The sequence below is a fragment of the Heliangelus exortis genome, chromosome 10 (assembly GCF_036169615.1).
Source record: "Heliangelus exortis chromosome 10, bHelExo1.hap1, whole genome shotgun sequence".
Classification (NCBI taxonomy): domain Eukaryota; kingdom Metazoa; phylum Chordata; class Aves; order Apodiformes; family Trochilidae; genus Heliangelus; species Heliangelus exortis.
The window spans coordinates 17,006,704-17,028,884 of NC_092431.1; the positions used below are offsets into that span (position 1 = coordinate 17,006,704).

Here is a 22,181-nt window from a genome sequence, read left to right on the forward strand (position 1 = left end):
AACTTCAAAACAATTAGAAATGCTACAAAGTTAACAATTTCTATTTAAAAACATTGTTCCTGCAGAACATGCATTCAGTTGGAAAACAACTTAGCAAATATTTATAAATTATTTTTTTTCTTCTTTACATTTACACTGGAAATATATTGAATAATTTTTCATCTGGAAAGTCCTGTACCATGTCATATTTAAGTTATTGCCTTCATTATAAATTGCATTATCTCTGTAAATCCATAAAGGTACTGGATTTGAAAATAAGGTGGGGATGAGAAACTAAGTATGCAGTTTAGCCCATCTGAAAGGATTTCCACATAAAGCAATACCATCAGAGTTAAAAATGAAGTTTCTTCATTCAGTGGATGAGGAAAACAAGCAGATGTAGGTGTGTTTGTTCAGCTTAATGCAGTGTCATTAGCAACTACTTAAAAATCTCTATTTTCTGTCTTTTTGGGCAAGCATATCTTACTATAAAAGCAACTGAATTTTTAAGAGGTAGTTTTTTTGTTCCATTATGCACTTATTTATTTGAAATAAAACATAACCAAAAAGCCCCCAACATTTGCTTTCTGAACAAAGATCATCAAGATCATCTCAAAACTTGGTACAATGTCTGACAAAGTTCAGTATTTTCACTGTCCTCAGCAGCACTGGGCTGCTTTGGAACCAGCATCTTGCAGGTTGTCTTCTTGGTCAAAAGACCAATCTCCCAACTGTACTGAACCCCCCCCCTCCTCCTCCACCTGTGGGTCCACAGCTTCCTGGGGGATCATTGTCATCAAATCCATTGGGTCGGAAGGAGCAGGATGCTGAGGCAGCTTGAAGTGCTTGTGTTCGAGCACTAAGCTCTTGCTCCTGAAATGAAAAGACAATTAACACAAAATAAACCAACCCCAAGTCCCAGAAGCATCTTATTTATACCAAATTCTGAAACTTAAAGTGACATCACTAACTTCTGGACTCCTGAGTCTGAGTGGCTTTGTTGAACTTGAAGCTGAATTTCCAGAGCCAATGATGTACAATTTCACTGAACATCAGCAAGTATATATAAATCATAATTAAATCCATAACTTACTTCAGACCAAAAACTTACTTCAGACCAAAAACTTACTTCAGACCAAAAACTTACTTCAGACCAAAAACTTACTTCAGACCAAAAACTTACTTCAGACCAACATATGATGTTACTGAAGAATTAGACTGCTCAAAAGCTAACAAGATATTATTTTCTGATGTTTCACATGAATCTTCAGCCTAACAGTGTTAAGATTCCCTTGTTCTTGATTGCCAAATAGAAAATTAAGACCATCAAATAACATTAATTAAGACACTGCTTTATTCCTCTCCATCAACTGCATAGATTAACAGGATCCTGGATAAAAGGCAAAAGGACGGTCAGTTTTTTTAGTTTCCATTTAGTGAAGCTTTTAAACTTTCAAATGTTATTATTAAAAATAATGAAAAGCATGGCAATATTTTGTATTATTTCTAATAATACTAAAATTATTAATTTTTTTCAATATTAGCAAGTCTTAGGAACTCTCAAGTGTTGCATAGAATTAGCCAGCTCCTGGAAAATCACAGCCTTTTGCCAGCTGCCTTTCCAGATGAATGACCCTGTGGCTTCTAAGATATCTAAGAAGGGGATGAGCACCCTCCCTCCCCCTTACATACTTCCCCCTAAAGGCAATGGAAGGAAATTTTAACAGGGTTTTAGTAATTCCATGGATCCCTGTGAATTGCTCCTTCTCCACCTCCTGGTGAAAGCAAGGAGCAGAGCCAAGAACTTGGCAGACTGTGTTACACTCTACCATCAAAGCACTAAACTTAGCCATCTCCATGCACTTTCACAGGTGTTAAAAATAGTACCTGTGGGTTTAAATTACTCTGCCCTCTTAGAAAAACACAACCCAAGTTTGAAGCTATTTTGCACTAAGGACTGAAATGCATATTTATTTCCAAAATTATATAAAAGATACTCAGAGATCACTGTCTACACAGATACACTGGCCATGATCCTGAAAGACTGTATCATAAAATATGCAGATTCTTATGTATCTACTAACTACAAAAGGCATCAAAAACTAAGTACAAATATGAGAAATAACAAGGAAATATGAAAAACTCACTGGTAGTACCAGTAAACAACAGAAAACTTGGATTAAAGTAGCAGGCCTTGCATAAATAGCCCAATTAGTTGAAAAACTGGACTGCAATGTTGTTTAGCTTAGAACATAATTTCTTCTCAAAACCAAAAAAGTGTCCCAATGAAGTTGGGAAACTCCCTACACTGTACCTGTGCTGATTTTTCTTTTTTTGGTAAAGTATTTCCAAAAAATGTTTTAGTGCAGCATGCTAACAAACCAAAAGTGGGGTTTTCCTTCCTTCCTTCCTCCCTCCTCCACTGGCAGCCTGCTAGAGAACTGTTTTCTGGCAACTCTAAACCTTTAGAACCCCAGTAGTTGAGTTTTGCAGCACAGTTTGTTAGGTAAAAGAATATAAGCATCAACAGAGGTTTGCAGATAGACCATATTAAATAAAAAGCTTAAAATTGTAGACAAAAGAACACTGTAGAATTGTAGACAAAGAATTGTAGACAAAAAGAACACTGGAGTTTTACAACCCAGATTTTTTCCCCCCAGATTCAGACAGTGGCTCTCACAAGGGGGATGCAAGGGATGCATCTCTGGAAGGGATGGCTCTCACAGCTCTGAAGAAGTGCAGTACATTTGGTACAGACTCTAAGTTTGTTCAGAAGCAGACTTAATGCACTGAGAATTGGATGAACATCTGTCCTTATCTTACAAAAGATTTTCTATAATGGATGGAAGGTGCCACACAAGTGAATTAGGGAGGAGTGTGACATAACCAATATTAAAATCTCTTGACAGAGTACTAGTATTAAAACCCACATACTATTTGTGTCTTCAGTGCTAAAAGTGAAATTATTTAGTAGTTTAAGATGCTTTATCCCTGTTCAGTATTTTGTGCTAAATATGTACATTTCTTTGCTTTCAAAACAAACATTGACTTGATTAATATTAATCTAGATTAGATTTTTCTAGCATAGGATAAAACATGAATTTTTGCAAGAAACATCCCTGTTTCTGAAACAAACCAACCCGTATGTGTTCAGGCTGATTGTATTTCTCATCACATACTAAATCAGCTAGAGTAAAACTTGATAGTCAATTCAGTTTTCTGAACTGAGGAAAATGCAGAGTATCCTCCCCTGCTTTACACTTGATCCCACAATAGGATTTGTGATCTGTTTTAATTGCAGTGGGAGCTGCCTGTAGTGCAGGTTTTGTTATTCCAAGTGGAAACATTTGAGTAAACGTGGTAAACTGGAATGCAATGGTAAACAAAAGCAGAAAGCTACAGATTTTTTTCAAATGTTTCTTCCAAAAAATAAAGCCTTTCTCAGGACAACGGAAAACACCACATTAGAACAATGAAATGCACTTTCTCAAAAATGAAATAACCTAATTCTGTGAATCACAATATCAGTATTAAATTGATAAAAAGAATAACTGAGCATTTCTGATCAGCCTCTTTAACACTGAGGAAAGGAGATCTGAGATTAACAGAAAGCCAGTGCTGAAGAATCCAATATATTAATATGAAAGGTGGGTAAAAGACCACAAAGTAAAACATAAACCAAAACCATGTATTAGGATTTTTTTTTTTTTTAACTGTAAAGGAAAGGTTTTCAAGAAACTAATAACTTTGCTTTCACCTGTAAGCTAGCAGAAAACATCTGCATGCTTTATACTTAAGCTAACTACATGTTTGGTACAAAAAGCTTTGATCTGGAAGACTGTCAAAAAGCACTAGTAAGAACACTGCTAAATCAGATACTCTTGAAACTAATTAAAAGCCATGAAAACTCAAACTGTTTAAAAAGCCTCTCCTGCACAGAATTACAAATGGTTAAATGACCTAAGTGAGTATTTCCACGAAAAACTGGAAATGAAAAGAATTGAAAACATTTTCCTTGACCCTTCCCACCTCATGGTGACAACTGTACTATGAAACCTGTCTGGTAACATCAAGATGGAAGTGAGATTGCTGTTTTGTGTCATTAAAATACTAGTGTGTTTAAAAGCTAACTTTCTTTTTTACATTGTCTCTTGTGAATATTAGACACCAATTTACACCCACAATTTCTGTCTTACCTGCAAGTATAGTTTGTTATCTTTTGTAATTGCATCCATGAGATCTTTCTGTAGAGGAGGGTCTCCATTTACCCAGAGTCCATTTGCTGAACTGGTGTTGAAGCCATAGGTACTATTTTGTTTTTTGTAAAACAGAACATAAGCAGTGTCTTTTGGAAATCTACTGGTAATTTTCTGGACTGACTGAAATGAGGTAAATGTCACTCTGCTGTCATTGAACAGAAACCATTCTCTTGGCATCTCAGTGTCCAGCTCATTTTCTACAACAGTACAAGGATTCTCCTCTGCCAACAACTTATCTTGAGGAGCAACTAAAGAAAGAGTTGTAGATTGGTGGCAGAGTCCTGAAGGCTCTGACCCTGTAACATTTCTAGCATATGAATAATAATGTCCACTTTCAGAAGACACACCAGAATGCACCACCACAGAGCTTAACAGGTAGGGCACCAGCTGTGGGCAGCTCACTTCATCAGCACCTGAGGGCTTCAGTTTTTTAGCAAGATTTTCTCCAATATCAGAAATCTCAACACCAACAGAACAATCTCCTGAAACTATAGCTAGAGGGCAGGCTGCTCTTTTCACTGGCAGTTTCAAAACAAGAGGCAGGGACACATTGTCCAAGATTTTGCGCCTTATGTGGCACTTTGGATCATATGAAAATCTCAAAAGAGTGAGAATGAGGTATTCAGGTTCCTCAATGATTTGCATAGTTTTCTCAGCATTCTGCAGAGAGGCACACTTTTCACAATAATACTTATTGTCTCCACTGAGGATTTCAGGTGCCAGAAAATAATTTAGCAAGTCTGTAACTGACAGAGGCATTTTACCTACTAGCCTGGGAGAAAGATCCCCACTATCTTGAATTTTGTTGAGTTCAGAATTTGTGGTATTCTCAGAGTTTGGCTCAGCAGTAAAATCTTTTAGGGTTCCTTCATCAATTACTGTGTCACAGCCACTATTTACTTCCAAATTATTGAAAGGTGTTTCTTCAGCAGGACTAGATACTGAAGTATTAGCTTGCACCATGTAGTCATCTCTCACTTCAGAATTTTCCATATATCTTGGGCTAACACTCTCCAAGGAAGTTGGAGGACAGAAAGCCAGAGAGAGATCTGTGAAAGCTTCTTCCTTCTGAGACATACTCCTGCAGTTCAAACAGCATATAGTAGTCTTCAGTTTTCCTCCAAACATCTTCTCTATCAGAGTTCTTTCTTCATTTCTCAAACAAGATGCTTCAGCAAATACTTGTGCTTTATGGACAGTTTCTTGTGTCTGGGAGTCTTCATTCATTGTGCTTTCAGAAGTTTTCACTGAAGACAATGCTTTCAAGGTTCTCTCTTCTTCATGCAGCCTAAAGAAAAGCAAAAATAAGTTCAAGCAGCTGTTTTATTTTTCCAAACTAATACTGCTGCACCCTTTCAGGCTTTTTTTCCCCATTTATGCTAATGAATATAGACGGTTAAGTGGCTAGAAGTGCCTTTCATTAAAAAAAGCTATTTGTTATTTTTTATCTGAGCAAGCTGAGCCATACAGGTCAGAACTATCCAAGACAGAGTAGAGAGAAAGCAGAAATGCATTTAATGCCAGTTTTGTTATATGTAACAGAACACAATAAATATACTGAAAGAACTGGCAAATATTAAAAAAACCTAACAACACCTGTATTATTTATCATTATATTATCTCAATCAATCAGTTCTCCAGTTGAATGGTTCTGTATGTCAGATTTTGTAACAGAACAAGTACCTATTTACCTAGTGCCAGACTATTTCCAAAAAGGGTCAGGATTTCTTAGCCAGGAAAGTTCAGAAGCAATACTAAGAAAAAAACAAACCAAGAAATCCAAAAGGAAAAAAAAGAAAAACAAACCAACCACTATTTTGCTCTTGAGAGAAACTCCTCCAGAAGCAGAATGTGTCATAAAACAGTAAGTGCTGAAGCCACATCTCAGCAAGCCAAAATTAGAGGGCTACTAATAAAGTCACATATTTTTGTTTTATCTCTGCCACAGTTAATTTGCTTATTAAACCAGTTATAAATGCATGTACAACCCTTCATGACTTATCTGACCTGTATGACATTTAGCCATCTCCACCAACATGAAATTCCAGGTGCACAACTGAACTGCTTTCAGCAGCAGCATTAATTTTAAAATGGGACCATGACTCTAACATAACACAATTTTACTTTTGTAAAAATGGAACATCACATACTATAATCTGCTTGGAATTATGTGGATGTAAAATGATGTCCAGACTTTACCACAGATTAAACCCCTGAAGAAAAGTGTTTCATAAACCATACAGAAAACCAGCCAGGAATGAGGTCCAGAATTCCTGGTCCCCACTCCTGCAGCAGAGCTGTTACATGACTGCTCCTAAGAGTTCAACATTATTTGGTAAAACACCAGAGTAATTCCCAGCAATGCCACAAGAACTGTACCTGTCTAGCAGGAATCTGAGATATTCTGAGCAATCCTGCTGGGATCGAGGGGTGAACCATGGTGGTCTGGAAGCCTCAAAGAAAATTCTAGGTGCATATGCCTCCCTCTGTTTGTGTAAGAGAGGGACAGACAAGGTTACATAAAAAACTACTAAAAATATTGGTTATAATATTTTGATATTGACCACTGAACTTTGGATTACACTATTCTAGAGGAACTGAATGAAACACATGGTACACAAACATTTGAACTACTTAATCATAGGTAGAAGGAGGCATACAAACATAAAACCAGTGGATCCTGCAGGCAAATATTAAATGTGTATGGAGTGTAAACCAGATGTTATGCATAACAGCAGTTACTGTTCTTGCTGGCAAGCTTAAAAAAACAATTTATTTCTACAGAAAACCACCAATATTTTGTGAGTAGAGATTTATTTTTAAGGTGATCCAGCCTCGTACACTTCACAACAAGTTTACTGTTATTAATCATGACAACACAAATGTCCTGTATTTTTCTAACACGAGTAAATATTCCAAACATTTAACAGAGTTCACTTTAGAACTGAAACTACAGTAAAATTTAGTGTAAAAATCACTGCAGAAAGTAACTGTTTATCCTTGAGAGTTACATAAAGTCAGCTTGTATATCAGATCAGGCCTTGTTTTGAGTTTTCCATTTTGGCTTCTCAAAGAAGACTTGTTACTGCCCATTTATAGAAACAAAATGTTCCACTTATGAAATACAGATTTCTCTAAGTCCACAACATCCACAAAATGTTATAAGTCTGAAACTTTGGGGCACACTCATACCCCCCAAAATCTACTCTATTTTAATACACAAAAGAGAACTCCTATGGCATCATGTTTGTTTCTGAATTTTGGTGTATACAGCTAGATTTTAAAAAAAACATAGCTGAAATAATCTAACATACCTGTGTATGGGCCAAAAATGCAAAGAGATGCTGTAATTTTCTCATTAGTGAATTACACCCATTTAGATTCAGTGATAAAACATGTCTCCTAAAACTGAAAAAAACAAAACCAAAAAAAAACTCAAGAAAAGGCAGACATTAGGTTTTTTGCTGTATTTCTAACAACAATGAAGTTATCATTCCAGCAAACATAATTACTTCAATTTCAAAGAAAAACATGCTACACCTCCCTCCAATACCAGGATTCTGCTCCAGTGCAGATGCAAAACTACTGTACAGTACCACCTAAGACTGTAACACCCCTATTTCCCTAAACATTTAAATGTGTAACAATGTGCTACAGACAAACTTTTTCCTAAATTGCTTCCAGAGTATAAAAAAAGCACCAGCATAAGTTTCTACAATACTGGAGGGTGCAAGGACAGTGAAGAAAAAGGGACTTGTCTCTTGACACTGTACAGAAAGATCAGGATTTTTAATGACTAACATTACACAGAGTTGGAACTTAATGAAGAAATCAAGAAGTGTTTGCAAAGAAACCCACTCAGCCCTAGCAAGCTGAGAGGCCCCAGTACACATAAATATTGTCTGAAAGCAATAGTCAATAACTGCAATAGTTAACTTGCAATGAAAGGAGCTGTTAAAAAGAACTTACTCTGTAGCCATAAAAAGGGCCTGAATAACACTGTTCATGTAGCAGGTATTTCCTAGATTAATTAGACCTGTCTTCCCAGTTTCAGATTTTCCAGAAAGTCTAGATGAACAAGATGGCAAAAAACTGGATTGAGAAGTCCAGGCACTCTGACTGAGAATCAACTTCATCTTCTCTTCAGTGGGTTTGGGCATATCCTAGAAGAGAAATATTGAGCAGACTGAAGTTTTTTTTATTCAGCAGTCTTACATCATTCAGCAGTCTTACATCTTCACTTGCTTTTGTATTCTCCTTCACAGTCTCATTATTCCTCATAGCCTAGAAGATACACTCTTCCTCTCCAACTCCCACCCTCTCCCAAGACCTCTTTTTCAAAGCTTTCTTAACTTTCAAATTGCAGGAATAAAGGGCTGGTGGCTAACCTTTGACCTGCATATTCACCAAATCCTTTCTGCCACCAAAAACTCAATCAAATTTCAAGTTTTAATATACTCCTAAAGCATCCTCAGTTTTGCTAAAAATATATTCCTGCTCTGTCAAACCAAAAAGACAGAAAGAATAATAGTCTGGAACACTAGGAACTAAACTGATAGGGGCTTTTATAGTACCAAAACATTAAGCTGCAATACTACTACTATAAAATCAGGCAGTAATAAACGAGTGGGTTTTTGTAGTTCTTTTCTCTTCTGGTTTGCTTTTTTTTTTTCCCATTTTATTTGGTTTGGGGTGGGGTTTCGTTTGTTCCTTTTTTTAAAGTCCATTATGCACTTAAGTATTTACCTAACAGATACAAGTTTTGCTGTGAAATAGCACAGCCCAGCATCCTTTACACAGAGCAGCAGGTGATACTGACTGGTGTTTCAAGATGTAGTGCTTAATAATAGGGTTTTGGAGTTAGCCAAAGATTAACAGCACACCAAGTACTCCTCAGTACCCACTTCTCTTCAACACTATCAGTGCTTTGAACTTATAATTGAGGCATCACTTTCTCTTAACTTGTAGCTGAAATTAAATGTCTAGAATAAACTTCATCAAAGTATATTAATAGTTGCACATGGTTTAAGAAACTAGACTGTATTTTTAATGAAGGATCTCATTTCAGGCTTTCTTCAAGACTGCTATAATCTCACCATGGACACTCAGGACAATTTTTCTAGCATATTCCAAACACAGTTAGGATTGATGCTGGATTATGTGGTCCTCTCTTTATAAAGAGTTTAGACCCATGCAATTATAGCTTTCATATTTGGAAAAATAAACCAAAAACATTCCACCTTCTAAATATTCCTACTATACCTTAAGAGCTTCCAGGATGGGTTCATAGAGCTCTGGAAATCCTGAGTAATGATAAATCATACAGTGTATCAACTCAGACAACTGCATCAAAAAGGCTGTACTGGAAGATAATCCATCTTTTTTGAAAGAGTGAACCAAAGCAACCACATGTGGGACAATCTGAATGAGAAAACAAAAAACCAAAACAACCAAAAACAGGCATCAATTTAATTTTCTCAGTGTTTTGTTTTTTTTTTTTAACAAACAACTTTACTGTTTAACATATGCCAAATGACAGTTTTTATTCTAAAAGGAGTTTTTGAGAAACAACAACCTGAAAACCTTGCCTTATTCTTTACTTGTAACATTTTTCAAACACCATAATTAATTATTCAATGTCCTCCTTAGCTCACAGATGAACTTAGAAGATTTATTTTAAGATTTTAAGCTGTCAAGTGTCCAAAGTACTCATTTTATTAAGGATATTAACAGTAAACATTCCACTTCAGTGCCACCACTAACAGTACAGCATCCTGTTTCAATTTTGCAGATGCAGTTTTTAAAACAAACCTCTCTATTTTCCTTAAACAGAATCTAGTGCTTGGTATCTGAAGCCAATGAACACATTCATGATACTTGAGTTTACAGCACAGAAACTGGCCCACTGCTCCACCTAGTGAGAGAGTCAGGTTCAGCAAACCAAGACAGTAATTCACTGAAATAAAAAACTTAATACAGAGAGGGTAACCTGTTAGAGAATTAATTCAGATTCATTACTATTTTAAACTGGGTATACAGCAGAAATGTTTACTCCAGCTTGTTCCCCTTAAGTGCAGCTCTGAATTTTTAAATCCATTAATTTTTTAAAAATTAGTCTTAAAACATGAAGTAGAATGTTATTTACAAGCAGTCCCAAAGATCGAGGACTTTTCACTGTAAATCAAAATATTCTGGACACCTCTGTCAGTTTCCAAGTAATCAAAGTATATAATGAATTAACTGTGAAAGAAGTGGATGGAAAAATTTCTCATCACAAATTAGCTTAAAAACCACCTGGTAGTACAGACATAAAATAAAAAGAAATTATAAGAATATCATCATTTTAGAAAGTATATTAATAACAAGAAAAAATATATTTCAAAACACCAGAGTAAGAGGAACTAGGTGCATTTGCCACTTTTTCAAATATCTCATACAAATTTTTTACATCTCAAACAAACCCTCATCTTCTGGTAAGCACAATATGCACTGTTCAAAAATTAAATCATCAAGATTAAGCATCTGATTTCCTAGAGAGTCAACAGTGAATGCTGCAACAAAAAAATTCCCTTTCACTTTATAAATGTAAGTAAATGACAACGAGAAAGTAACTACTGAAGCTCCAAGGATGAAAACTGTAAAAAGGAAATCTGAGGCAGGGTAATTTTGCACAGATGAAGAAAGCACAGGTTCTTTGCTCTCTCAAAATAAGATTCAAATTTTTCCTTACAGCCTACTGCATAAAAAATACTCTAAGTTACAATTTAAATACATACAGAAGTATCACTTTTGGCTTGGGGTTGAAGTAAAATTTTATTTTTCAATAGGTTTTAGAATTCCATCATATACATCCTAAATTCTACGGAAGTAGAAGACAGAGTGCTTTTCTTTTGTAGAAAAACAAATTAGTGCTAGGGGAATGTTAAGTCAAATGCATTACAAAATAGCCTAATTTATATTTATCAAAAGTGCATTTAACAATTTTACATGCAGACTATTTATTATAAAAAAAGTAAACTAGTAGCTTAATTGCAATAAAGTGTTAGAAGAAACTGAATAACAGCAGTAGGTCAAAAATTATAATGCAGAATGTTGTTTAATATGGTGAGAAAATGGTCACAGATGAAGACCTATGCAGCCTATGGAAGGTATTTTCCTTAATAAAACAAACTCCTATTTCTAGAATAAGTCTTCTCATATTTTATATTTTTCTCATGGCTTTTGTCTCAGAAACAAAAAAAGAAAAACAATACAGTAAATCTATGAAACATTTGTATTTTCAGCATATTCAAGGCTACTTGGTTCTTCATTTGTGACTCCAATTTCTATTCTAGGCCAAGATTAGGGCAGCAGAGGGAGAAAAGAGAGAAGCTTCATACTCCTATCATTAAAAACCAGTGTACAGGAATAAGGCAATTACTCTGACACTAATTACAGGGTCTGTGATCCCTTCAGGCCTCTCAGCCTTGGGGACAGTTCAGTGAAACAGCATGAGAGGCTATTGCTATGGTTAAGTCCAAAAGACCCACGTATCACTTAACCTTCAAGCTGAGTATGAAAACAGGGATGGCACCTTGCTTTACCCATATGAATAGCTGTCACACCCTATAATCTACCACTTTAATTGCTGAACTGCATTTTGAAGAGTGGCCATTAAAATTAGTATCTTTGTTTGCCCATATACACACTGAAACAGACAGTGTAGCCTTAAAGCAAAGTACTCCCTGTGCCCATGCAGCTATCCAAGGTGACCAGGTTATGCACAGCAGAAAATTGGTTGTTTTCCCCAAATAGTTGTGCTTTCAAGTCAACTTTCCAGCCCAACTTTATCAGGAGAATTCAGACCACATGCAGTGGATTTCCAGAAGTATGTGGTCAGAGTTAGAATGTGGTGCCTGGATCTTCCTGTCAGAAATTTGTTTACATCCCTGGAAGAACCACAGATCCAAGTGCTGGGACCTGAAAGCTACAAAGCCTTGTGGTCTGTAACCCACACAGATCTGATCCTGCAACCTTTTAACAAAGAGGGAATTGCAAGCACATCAGTTCTGCTACACTTTACACCCACTTTAGAAGTCACATGGCAGTGATATTTCAAAGAACTGAAAACCATTTATTTAGTAACTTACCAAATGAAAAGCTTCTGGAGAATGCTGAAAACTAAGTAGCATGTGGGAAAGGACAGCAAGGGCACCAGGCCTCACTAGAGGAAACCAAAGTCGATTAAACACCTAAAAAAACCCATATGTAGTTCAGTAAATCTAGAAAGTGAAAATTCAGTAAATGTAAACAGATCTCCAAATCCACAACCATTATGAAACAGACAGAATCATTACATGCATGTAAAAGCTCCAGATAGATTTACATCATCTTTGCAGAATAAAAATATATTATCTGCTGCAATACAAAAGAAGCTATGCAATGGCATAGCTGTTCCTAATTCCTTTCCACCCCCTTTGATTTTTCATGTTCTTTCCCAACATACCAATTCAATCTTCAGCAGAGTCACATCAATGAGGATGGTAAATTTCTGCACTGCAGCCAGCCCTTTCAGCAGTGCAATCACCCATGTTTCCACATGCTGAGCCAGAGGCCAGGACAACCAGTCAATCATTCTGAAAGATTAATGGAAAATAAAAAACAAAAAAACAACACCAATATACCACCACTTTTCATTTCAACAAAAACATTCTATATATTACCCACATAGTTACACACTAACAGAGATTTATAATGCAAGAATGTTAGGTAAGTAGTAAAACAACCTTGATTCTATCTCAAGCCATTTAACTTTGTAATTAATAATTCTCCCATACATTAAAGGTAACTACAACCCACCCTCCAAAATGCCTAAGCATGTAAAATTTACTATTAAGTAAATTACTGTTACTTAAGAATATGAAGCCTAGGTTTATAAACATTAAGATTTTAATTCTGTGGCAAATCCCCTTCATCAACACAGATGAGGCCCCACTAATTAAGCAGAAAGAAGAAATTTTCACCATGAAGGTTATGAGACTTTGAAAGAAGTTATAAAGTGAGGCTGAGGCACCTCCACCCTCACAGAAACCTCTTAACTTTAGTGGATAAGGTCCTGAACAGCAATGTCTGACTGAATCTGGCCCTTATTTGAGCAGGATTTGACCAGATGACTTCCAAAAGCTCCACTCAGTGTATGTAATGCTATGATTCTGCTCTATAATTCAGTGAAAACAGGGATTTGGAAGTATATTACTTCTTTTTTCTGAAAAGCTCCTCACATAGATTAATAGGAAGTTAAAATCTAGCACAGAAATGAACAGGTTACAATTAATCAGCCTGATAAGTTCATTATCACTGCAAATAAGCCTAATTAGCAATTATCAATTCAGAACTATCAGCCCCTATGTTCTTCCTGGAGAGCAGAAGACCTCCAAACAGACTGAAATCAGGGTTTCAGACCTCAGATTCTCAACTAAAAAGAGAATCATGGTCTGTAGCAACACTGGACATGCCTTGGGAGCATGCTGGGTGACCATAAACAACCTAAAAGTCACATAAAAGATATAATCTGAAATAAATGTATAGTACACACACACTCTATCTTATAATTATGTATCTGACCACGTAACAATCCAAGGTTTTTTTAAAAAAAGAAATCATCATGCCTGCCTTTTAAACAATCAAACACACAGTTTACTGGGTTCCTTCCATGTTCATATACAAAACCATGGTAAAATCATCATGGTTGTTCTGAATTTACACAAAGCTCTCATTTCCTCCAATTCTGAATTCAAAACATGCTTATTCTGAGCACATATAAACTTTGGATATACTTTCTTTTTTTTCTGATATACTTTCTAAAACAGGTAATTGAAAGAGAGAAAACTGCTTCTGCCTGCCTAGAATCAACTTTAACCTAAAAATAGGCCTCAAGGCTCATAGTTCTATTGCCTTCAAACCTTACCCCTGCCCCAATTTGTAGGCTTGGTATTTTTCAGCAGTGGCACAAACACCCATGCAATTAATTTAAGCCTATTGACAATATATTAAAGTTTTCTTAATTAACTTTTTAGACAAGTAAACAGTATTCTGTGAAGCCCTACATTAGAACCACTGTTTTAGAATACCTGATTACTACCTCTATACTATCTGCACTTTCAAATGCCCTGACTCACAAACTCCAAATGAAAAGCAGTGCTTCTGGGTGGGAGCTGAGGCTCCCTGTGTTTCACCCCATTCCTCTGGTTATGGGCTAAGCCATCCTGTCTCATCTCCAGTTTCATTAAACACCAAACTATTCAACATTGTTACTCATGGCATAACGGCTATCATTTCACCATGAGTAATGTTGTCAAGAGACACCTCAGCCTCTGGGTAATTGATACAAACACAATTCCCAGCCTTAAAATCTCTTTCTGCTCTTAACAGCAGAGGCAATGCTCTTAAGAGCAGAAACACAAGTGAGAGGGAACAGAACATACTTGCAGGTGTGCTTGGGACTCTCCTAACAAACATCTGGTCTGATAACTGGTAAGTGAAAATGAGATTTTATTTACTAAATCCTCTCTGCATTGGATTTACTTGGCTCCTGCTCTGTTACAATCAATGACTGCGTTTTCAATTAAAAGGCAGCTGCTAATATGGGACATTAGGATCATGAATAAAAACACAGTATTTTTTTTTTTTTTTTGTATTTCACCAAAGAACCTTAAAGGATTCAAAAGAACCTTCTGCCTCACATCACCTGAGCAGGTCTGCTACCCCCATATGCACTTGATAAGGACAGTATTTCTGATCTACCTGGGGAGGAAAAAAAATATCTGTGCAACTGGAGACCAATTTCTTTCACAAAAATATCTTCTTGGCCACATCACAAAGAATCTGGCAGCTCAGGTACAAATCCCTCAAATTACAAAAAGAAAAAAAAAAAATAAAATCCAAACCCCACAAAAACACCAACAAAACAAACCCAGAAGATCCTTAGACTACCAGGCACCCCCCAAAAAATTAACATCTTTTACAGTATTTTACATTTTTACCAACAGGGCAAAAGGGCCTGGTCATGTCTTGAGTTTTAGCAAAATTTTCAGTGTCTCTTAAGACAGATACTGGGGCTAAAGTATAAAGAAGCATTATACTTGTCAAGATACTGAATATAGGCAGTCAACTTCCTCTGAGACCTCTGAAATAGACCATTTAATTAGTCATCTATCCTAGAAGAGATTCAACAATTTTCTGCTTCTCTTCACTGATGCTTCAGGTAAGGTTTCATGAGACAGCTGAGCCCATCCAGAACAGCTCAGCTGACTAGGAACAGCCCAATAATTCCAATAAACAAACAGCTTCTTTTCTACAAGCCTGTGTAACACCCCTCCAAAGAGACACAATTTATTAGTCTTCTAATTACTAATTATTTACTAATCTGTGTTCAACTTTAGACAGACTCTGCAGTGTCATAAGAGTTCTCCTTAGGAAGTGAACCAAGTCTCTAATTTGCAGCCACCAAAGCTCTGCTGACTCTCATCAGGAGACCTTGTGCCCAGAGTTCTGCCTCTCCTGGGAATGATGCAAGGCTGATGAGATGTTAACACTGTGGCCCAGACATTCCAGCTGTATTATTCCCCTTACAATCACTCCTCTAAGTCAGAACAGAGTAATTACAGCAAAGGTTTGCCAGAGGTAGAAAAAGAAACTGGATGCAGTGTTGGATACAAGAGCACCTACAAACAGAAATAACAAGTGGTACCTAAATAATAAGCTCCATGGAGCAGAACTAGAGGCTTTGAAAATCAAGTATTACTTCAAAGACTGAACAAGCCAAGTAAGATGACACTGCCCTTTTGAAAACAAGATGAAAAAAACCACCACATGTAGTATTAAGAAAGAGCACTTGTTTGATAAGAACAGCTCCTGTTATACCCCAAGCTCAGCACTGGGTTATTTCCCTAAGCAGAGGCAGAGAGGCCATACTGAAGGTAAAAGATCACAGTGTTGAAGCAGGTAATGCAACATAAATGTTAAAATTACACTAACATGGAAATTAATCACCAGCACATTACTTACAAATAATTAGCATGCACAAAACCCTCCAAATTTGCCATCTCTGAATATGACAATAGGCACTCAGCTTTGCTAAAATCTGTTCAGTCAAGCAGATTTCAGGTCCCTAAACAATACCTTAACTCAAATTACAGTATTAATGCTGCTGCTTCTATTAATTATGCTTTCATTTCAAGCACAGCTTCTCAATTTAATGTAAATAAAGGGAGTGTTTTTGATGTGAAAAAAACCTCAGTATTTCACCAAGATACAGAAGTGCCACACAACATGAATATGTATTACACTATACTCAGATGAATGTAGTTTAGAAGTAGTATAGCAGACATTAATTTTAGTTGAAAAAAAAATTATTTAACCAACACAAATTTCTAACAGCCTCCTGTTTTAACTGCTGCACTCATTTTTCTACCCTTTGTTGCTCAATAACAGTTTCTCCCCTAGGCTTTAAAAAAAATTTGAAGAACTTCAGGACCATCACTCTCACCTCTATCTTTCTGCATCACTATTCTTTACATATCTAAAGATATTAACCAGGACTGAAATCTGAATCCCAACCTACTAACAGTGCTGCTAATCTCAACATTTACTCATGTCTAGAACAGTGACAAGAAGCATAATATGCAATTATTTTTACATCATTGCTATTCTGCCATTATTCAAGGACAATCAAAAAAAAATCTCTGAAGGCCTGAGTGAAGATGTCCCTCATGAATCCTATTAATACATCACAAAAATATTTAAACAAAAAAACCCTCACAACTAAGCAGTAAAACTCATTTCTAACTGTGCCTCTCTTTAGAGGAGGAGACAATAGGTATGACAGTCATGTGAGAACACCATTATGTTCCCTGGGAAGAACAAAAAGGTTGATATTCTGAAAACAAAGCCTTGTTTCTCAGCTTGACATGAAACTCCCTGAAGTTTCCTATTTATTCCATCTCTCATAAGGTGGGAGACAATCATAGAATGGCCAGGGGTGGAAGGGACCTTAAAGATCATCTAGTTCCAACCCCCCTATATCTAAACATAAGAAGGAGCACAGCTGGCTTCCTCTTATTTAGCCTTCTTCTTTAGTTTTTTAGCTCCCTTATTTAGTTTTTATTTAGCTCTTGTCTTTACCCACCCTGGTAAAGAATGAGAAAGAAACCACAATAGCAATGAAGACAGCAACCATGGACTGGAGATGGACTTTTTTCAACAGCCTGCAGTGGGCAACAAGTCATGGTTTAAAACTGGAAGTGACAAGATACAGGGTAAACATTAGGAAGAAATTCTTCCCTGTGTGACTGGTCAGACACTGGACTGGCAGAGGTTGTCCAGGAGGTTGTGGATGTCTCATCCCTGAAAGTGTTCAAGGTCAGGTTGGATGGGGCTTGCTGTGAGCAAGCTGGTCTGGTGGGAGGTGTTCTTGCTCATGCAGGGGTGAGGAGCTAGGTGATCCCTGACATAATTTCCAACACAAACCATTCTGGGAAATTATAGCAATAACATCCACAGCATCATGGATGGTTATATACACTGCTATAACATGCTGAACAGCATAACTTATCATCTTAAAAAGGGGGAGGGCTTGAGATGTTGGTCATTTGTTTGTTTTTAATGGAACCTAAGTGATAAGTAACCTAATAGAGGCAAGAATAAGGAGACCTCTTCCCCTTCTACAAAGTTATACAGTACCTGCACAGAGCTTGAGTCATACTTGCATCTTTCACATTTGGATCTGTAGTGAGGCTCCTGATGAGTACTGTAATCATCTGCAGTGGTATGTGCTGCACAAGACTTGCCAAAGCAACAGAAGGTTCAAATGAAGTATCTGTTAACAGTTGAACATGACATGATGTAAGAAACTAAAAAGAAAACCCCACAAAACAAATACACTTTATAATTTAGCCTATAACACCCCTGCAGCTGTAAAGTTTTGAGGCAATGAGTCTAAACTACATCTAATGTGTTATGATCACAAATCAAAACAAACCTGAAAAGTTCCAATGTATGAATTACAAAACTCCTCTTGCTCACCTAATATCCATGCAAGAAAGTGGCAACCTGCCCACTTTGAACTGAGAAGTGAGGTTTTTTCCCCAAGTACTATCCAATCACTTATCACACTTGATGTTCAGCCTAAGGATCCAACATCCAGCTGATATTTCCCATGTCCTATCTCAACAACTGTCTGCAAGCATTCTAGTTTGGCAAAACACAATGTTATAATGTTAAGTTTCCCAGGTACCTTAGCAGCAAAGGCACTTTCTAATGTGAGCTAATACAAAGATAATTTTACTCGTTTCTGAGGTGACAAAAGACCTATTTAAAATCACACCTACACCACCCAGGCAGGGAATTTTTCCTACAATACCCAAGTTTTATACATTCCTCACATGCACACCAGCTTTGTAGATTAAACAGTTCCAAGATGTAAGGTATCCCTCTGGAGGCAGTAAGGAGTAAGAGTAGCTTCCAAGAGTTTTAGTTTCTCCTAACAGGACACCCAAAACTCTGTTCCAGGGTATCATTTAAAGCACTGAAACAGGAGCGTTTCCAAGAACCACGCTGCTCTGCAGCTAAATAAATCACCGTTTCCCCTCCAGCTTTTCTTTGGGGGTGGAGGAGTAGGTTTTGCTGGAGAGGAACACACAGCCACATTTTATCATCAGGGCGAGGAAGCAACGGTTCCAAAACAACGTCTGCGAGGCGACCGATGCCAGCGGAAGGTCTTTTCCTGCCTTCTGGCAAACCCAACGCTCTCCTCCCAAGCTGCCCCCCCTTCCCCGCTCCTCGGAGCTCACCGGCGGCGGAGATGACGGCGAAAAGCTCCTGGAGGGAGGGCAGCAGCGTCTCGGGCTCTGCCTTCCAGACGCTCCTCAGCAGCCCGCTGACCTGCGTCACCTGCGAGACGTAGAGGCGCAGCTCGGCCTCCCGGGTTCCCTGGCTCTGGAAGTGGGCGATGCTGCGCACCAGCTGCTGGCAGAAGGCGAGGGAAAGCTTCCTGCCGCGGGGCAGGCACTGCGGGAAGTCACCCAGCAGCTGGCAGAGGCGGGCGCAGAGCGGCGGGGCCGGCCGCTCGCACACGATCCGCAGGGCCTCCACCTGCAGCAGCTCGAAGAGCTCCAGCACCGAGGGGCAGCTCATGATGAGGCGCAAGCCCGCCTGGATGTAGTCGAGGATGGCGGGGTCGCGGTTGCTCAGCTCGCCGTAGCCGCGCTGCAGGAGGCCGAGGACCAGCCCGCGGTTGAAGAAAGCCTCGAACTCGGCGCGGTGGTAGCGCCCGTAAGCCTCCAGCACCTGCCGGCCCACCTGCCGCTGGAAGGGGTCGGGGCCCTGCAGCACCAGCCGGGTGCTGAGGGCGAACATGGCGCGGCACTGCGCCTGGCTCAGCGGCGTCTCGGCCGACTCCACCACCCGCCGCACGATCACCCGCTTCAGCGGCAGCGGGTGCGAGGAGCTCACCAGCCCCTCCAGGATCTTGTCCATGGCGGCCGCTCCGGGCGCATCGGCCGAGCGGCGGGACGGCCTAGGCCTCGCCGGAGGAGGAGGAAGAGGCCGCCGCCGCCTACCCGCGGCCCTCCCCCCGCCCCGCCGTGCTCTGCCGCTCCCAAGCCCCTCCCGCCTGCCCCTCGCCCGGGCGGAGGCGGAGGCGGCGGCGGCCCCGCTGCCCCGGCCCCGGCTCAGGCAGCGCCGCAGCCCCAACGGCCCGGGCCGAGCGTTCCGCCGCCGACCCGGAAGCGCAGCGGCAGCAACAGGAAGGCGGGGCGCCGGGTGGCCACCGCGCATGCGCCAGCCGGCAGCGGCACGCCCTGCCCCGTCTGTGGCGCCGGCCAATGGGGAGCCAGGGAGAGAGGGCGGGGCGGGGGTGGGCGGGGCCTCCTCGGCGGGAAGGGCCCTTCCCGGGAGACCCCAGGGTTGCACCCGCATTAGCGTCTCCGCCTTTCGCCTCACAGAGTCGCGGGGTTCCCCGCCGTTTCCCTCACATCGTCCCGGGCTCTCCACCTTTCGCCTCATACTCCTCGGGCACCCCGCCGTTTGCCTCACACAACCCCGGGCTCTCCACCTTTTCCGTCACACAACCCCGGGCTCTCCACCTTTTCCGTCACACAACCCCGGGCTCTCCGCCTTTCGCCTCACACCGTCCCGAACGTCCCGCCCGCCCCTGCTCTGAAGTTGGCACCCGGGTTCCCCGCGGAGGTGCCGTTCCCCTCGCCTCATGCCCAGCCCGCCTCCCCAGGGAGCGGTGTTCTTGGCTGTCGGCGTGTGGGTAACCGGGAGCTCTTCCTGAGAAACGCCCGGAGCAGTTTGCCCAAAGGAGCTGAGGTTGCCCCCTCCCTGGAAGCGTTCAAGGCCGAGGCCCGTGAGCGACCTGGCCCAGTGAGAGGTGCAGGGGAGTTGGAACGAGGTGATCCCCAAGGTCCCTGCCAGCCCCAACCATTCTGTGCAGCCTTTGCTGTTAAACATAATAACATTAATAACGGAGTTATGGTCACCAAATGCATGCACACTGTGAGTGTTCCCAGTATTGCTGGGAATTCCCATCCCTCATTGTCATCTGGTTTAGCTCCAGTTTTCTAAGGCTCAGATTTCGTTTGTATGCTTTGTATTTTCATACCAGAACATGCTTCCATCATGACAAAAAAAAAAAAAAAAAAAAAAAAAAAAAAAAAAAAATTCTGCAATTTCCAAGCACTATTATCTCCTGAGGACTAGGTAACAAGAAAGGTTACAAAACCTAATTAAAACCATTAGTGCCAGTAAGCAAGCCAGAAACCAAACTCCACTTCCTTAGTTGAATGAAATCCTTTAGGCCAGCTCACTGGTGTGCTGGCAAAGCCATCTTCTTGGTTCCCTGTTTCCCAATACAAACACCTTCATGCTGTGCTGTTGACTAATACCTGTCATTCAGCATCAGGAATGTATGGAAAATACTTTTAATTAATCCCTAATTAATCCCCAGCAATATGTGATGTGTAACAGGTGCAGAATCTGAGCTGGAGTTAGGTTGGCAACAGATACTGCTAAGGGCAATAAAAAAATCCCCACCAACTGTACAGGGACAGCTGTAAGACACAGGTGACAAAAAGCAAAACATGACACTAAGAAGTTCAGATTTAACTTGAAAATTGAGTCCATTGTTTATAAAATGTTTCAAATGTTCAGTTAAACTGTTCAGATAGCTTTTAACTTTACTCCTTTGTGCACCAGTTTTCTGTTTGTTCCTCATGGGTACAAAGCCCAGTTCTAGAAATCACTGTGCATAAAAAAAAACATTGCAAGTGCTGAGTCATTACAGTACGGTATAAATTGTGTTGATCAAGGTCTTTCTTTCTGAGAACTTTACAAAAGTCTGAGTGTGTTGTTACTGATATCTTTGTTAGCAAAATCACCTGTGTAGAGTGTTCTGTATTGAACAGAGGCATCAATTAACTTTTTTTTTAAATGATTTTGCAATTAAGAAAATTAACCTTGAAGAAGGTGATGGATGCCTTTTGTGTACTAAGAATGTTTTAATTTTCTTAAGAAGTACAAACTGTCTTTTTAATTTTTTTTTTTCTAGTACTGTTCATTGTATCTTCTGAAGCCAGAAGGTGAGAGATGTCTACTCCAGAGCCCACCCAGAACTCTGAAAGTAACAGGAAGCACTGAAATCAAGGTTCCAGAGACATGTGTATGGAAAGGATTAAAGTGAGACTGTCTGGAGAGGAAATCACATGGAGAATGGAAGGAGAAAGAAAATTTAGAAGTGTCAGAAGCTGCTGAGGTGCTCAGTTATGTCAGGGTGTATGAGAGAGAGAATAAAGGAGAAGCAGAGAAGGTGGCATGTCAGGCTCAAGGAGCATACAATGGAGCAGGAAAACCAGGGGATGATCAGTTGCCATGAAGAGAAGAAAAGAATATGTGAAAGAGATGGAA

The 22,181-nt window shown here is 39.6% G+C and overlaps 1 protein-coding gene across 1 annotated transcript; it reads right to left on the minus strand.

Moving 5' to 3' along the window:
* Positions 1-496: 496 nt before the first annotated feature.
* USP38 (ubiquitin specific peptidase 38) lies at positions 497-19,858 on the minus strand. Its single transcript, XM_071753763.1, has 10 exons — positions 19,067-19,858; positions 17,958-18,093; positions 12,724-12,853; positions 12,368-12,469; positions 9,501-9,659; positions 8,208-8,401; positions 7,553-7,646; positions 6,618-6,724; positions 4,176-5,526; positions 497-852 (listed from the first exon to the last, which is right to left on the minus strand). Exons 1-10 carry the CDS (start codon positions 19,749-19,751, stop codon positions 691-693), a joined length of 3,120 nt encoding a protein of 1,039 aa, XP_071609864.1. The 5' UTR covers positions 19,752-19,858; the 3' UTR covers positions 497-690.
* Between the last annotated feature and the right edge of the window lie 2,323 nt (positions 19,859-22,181).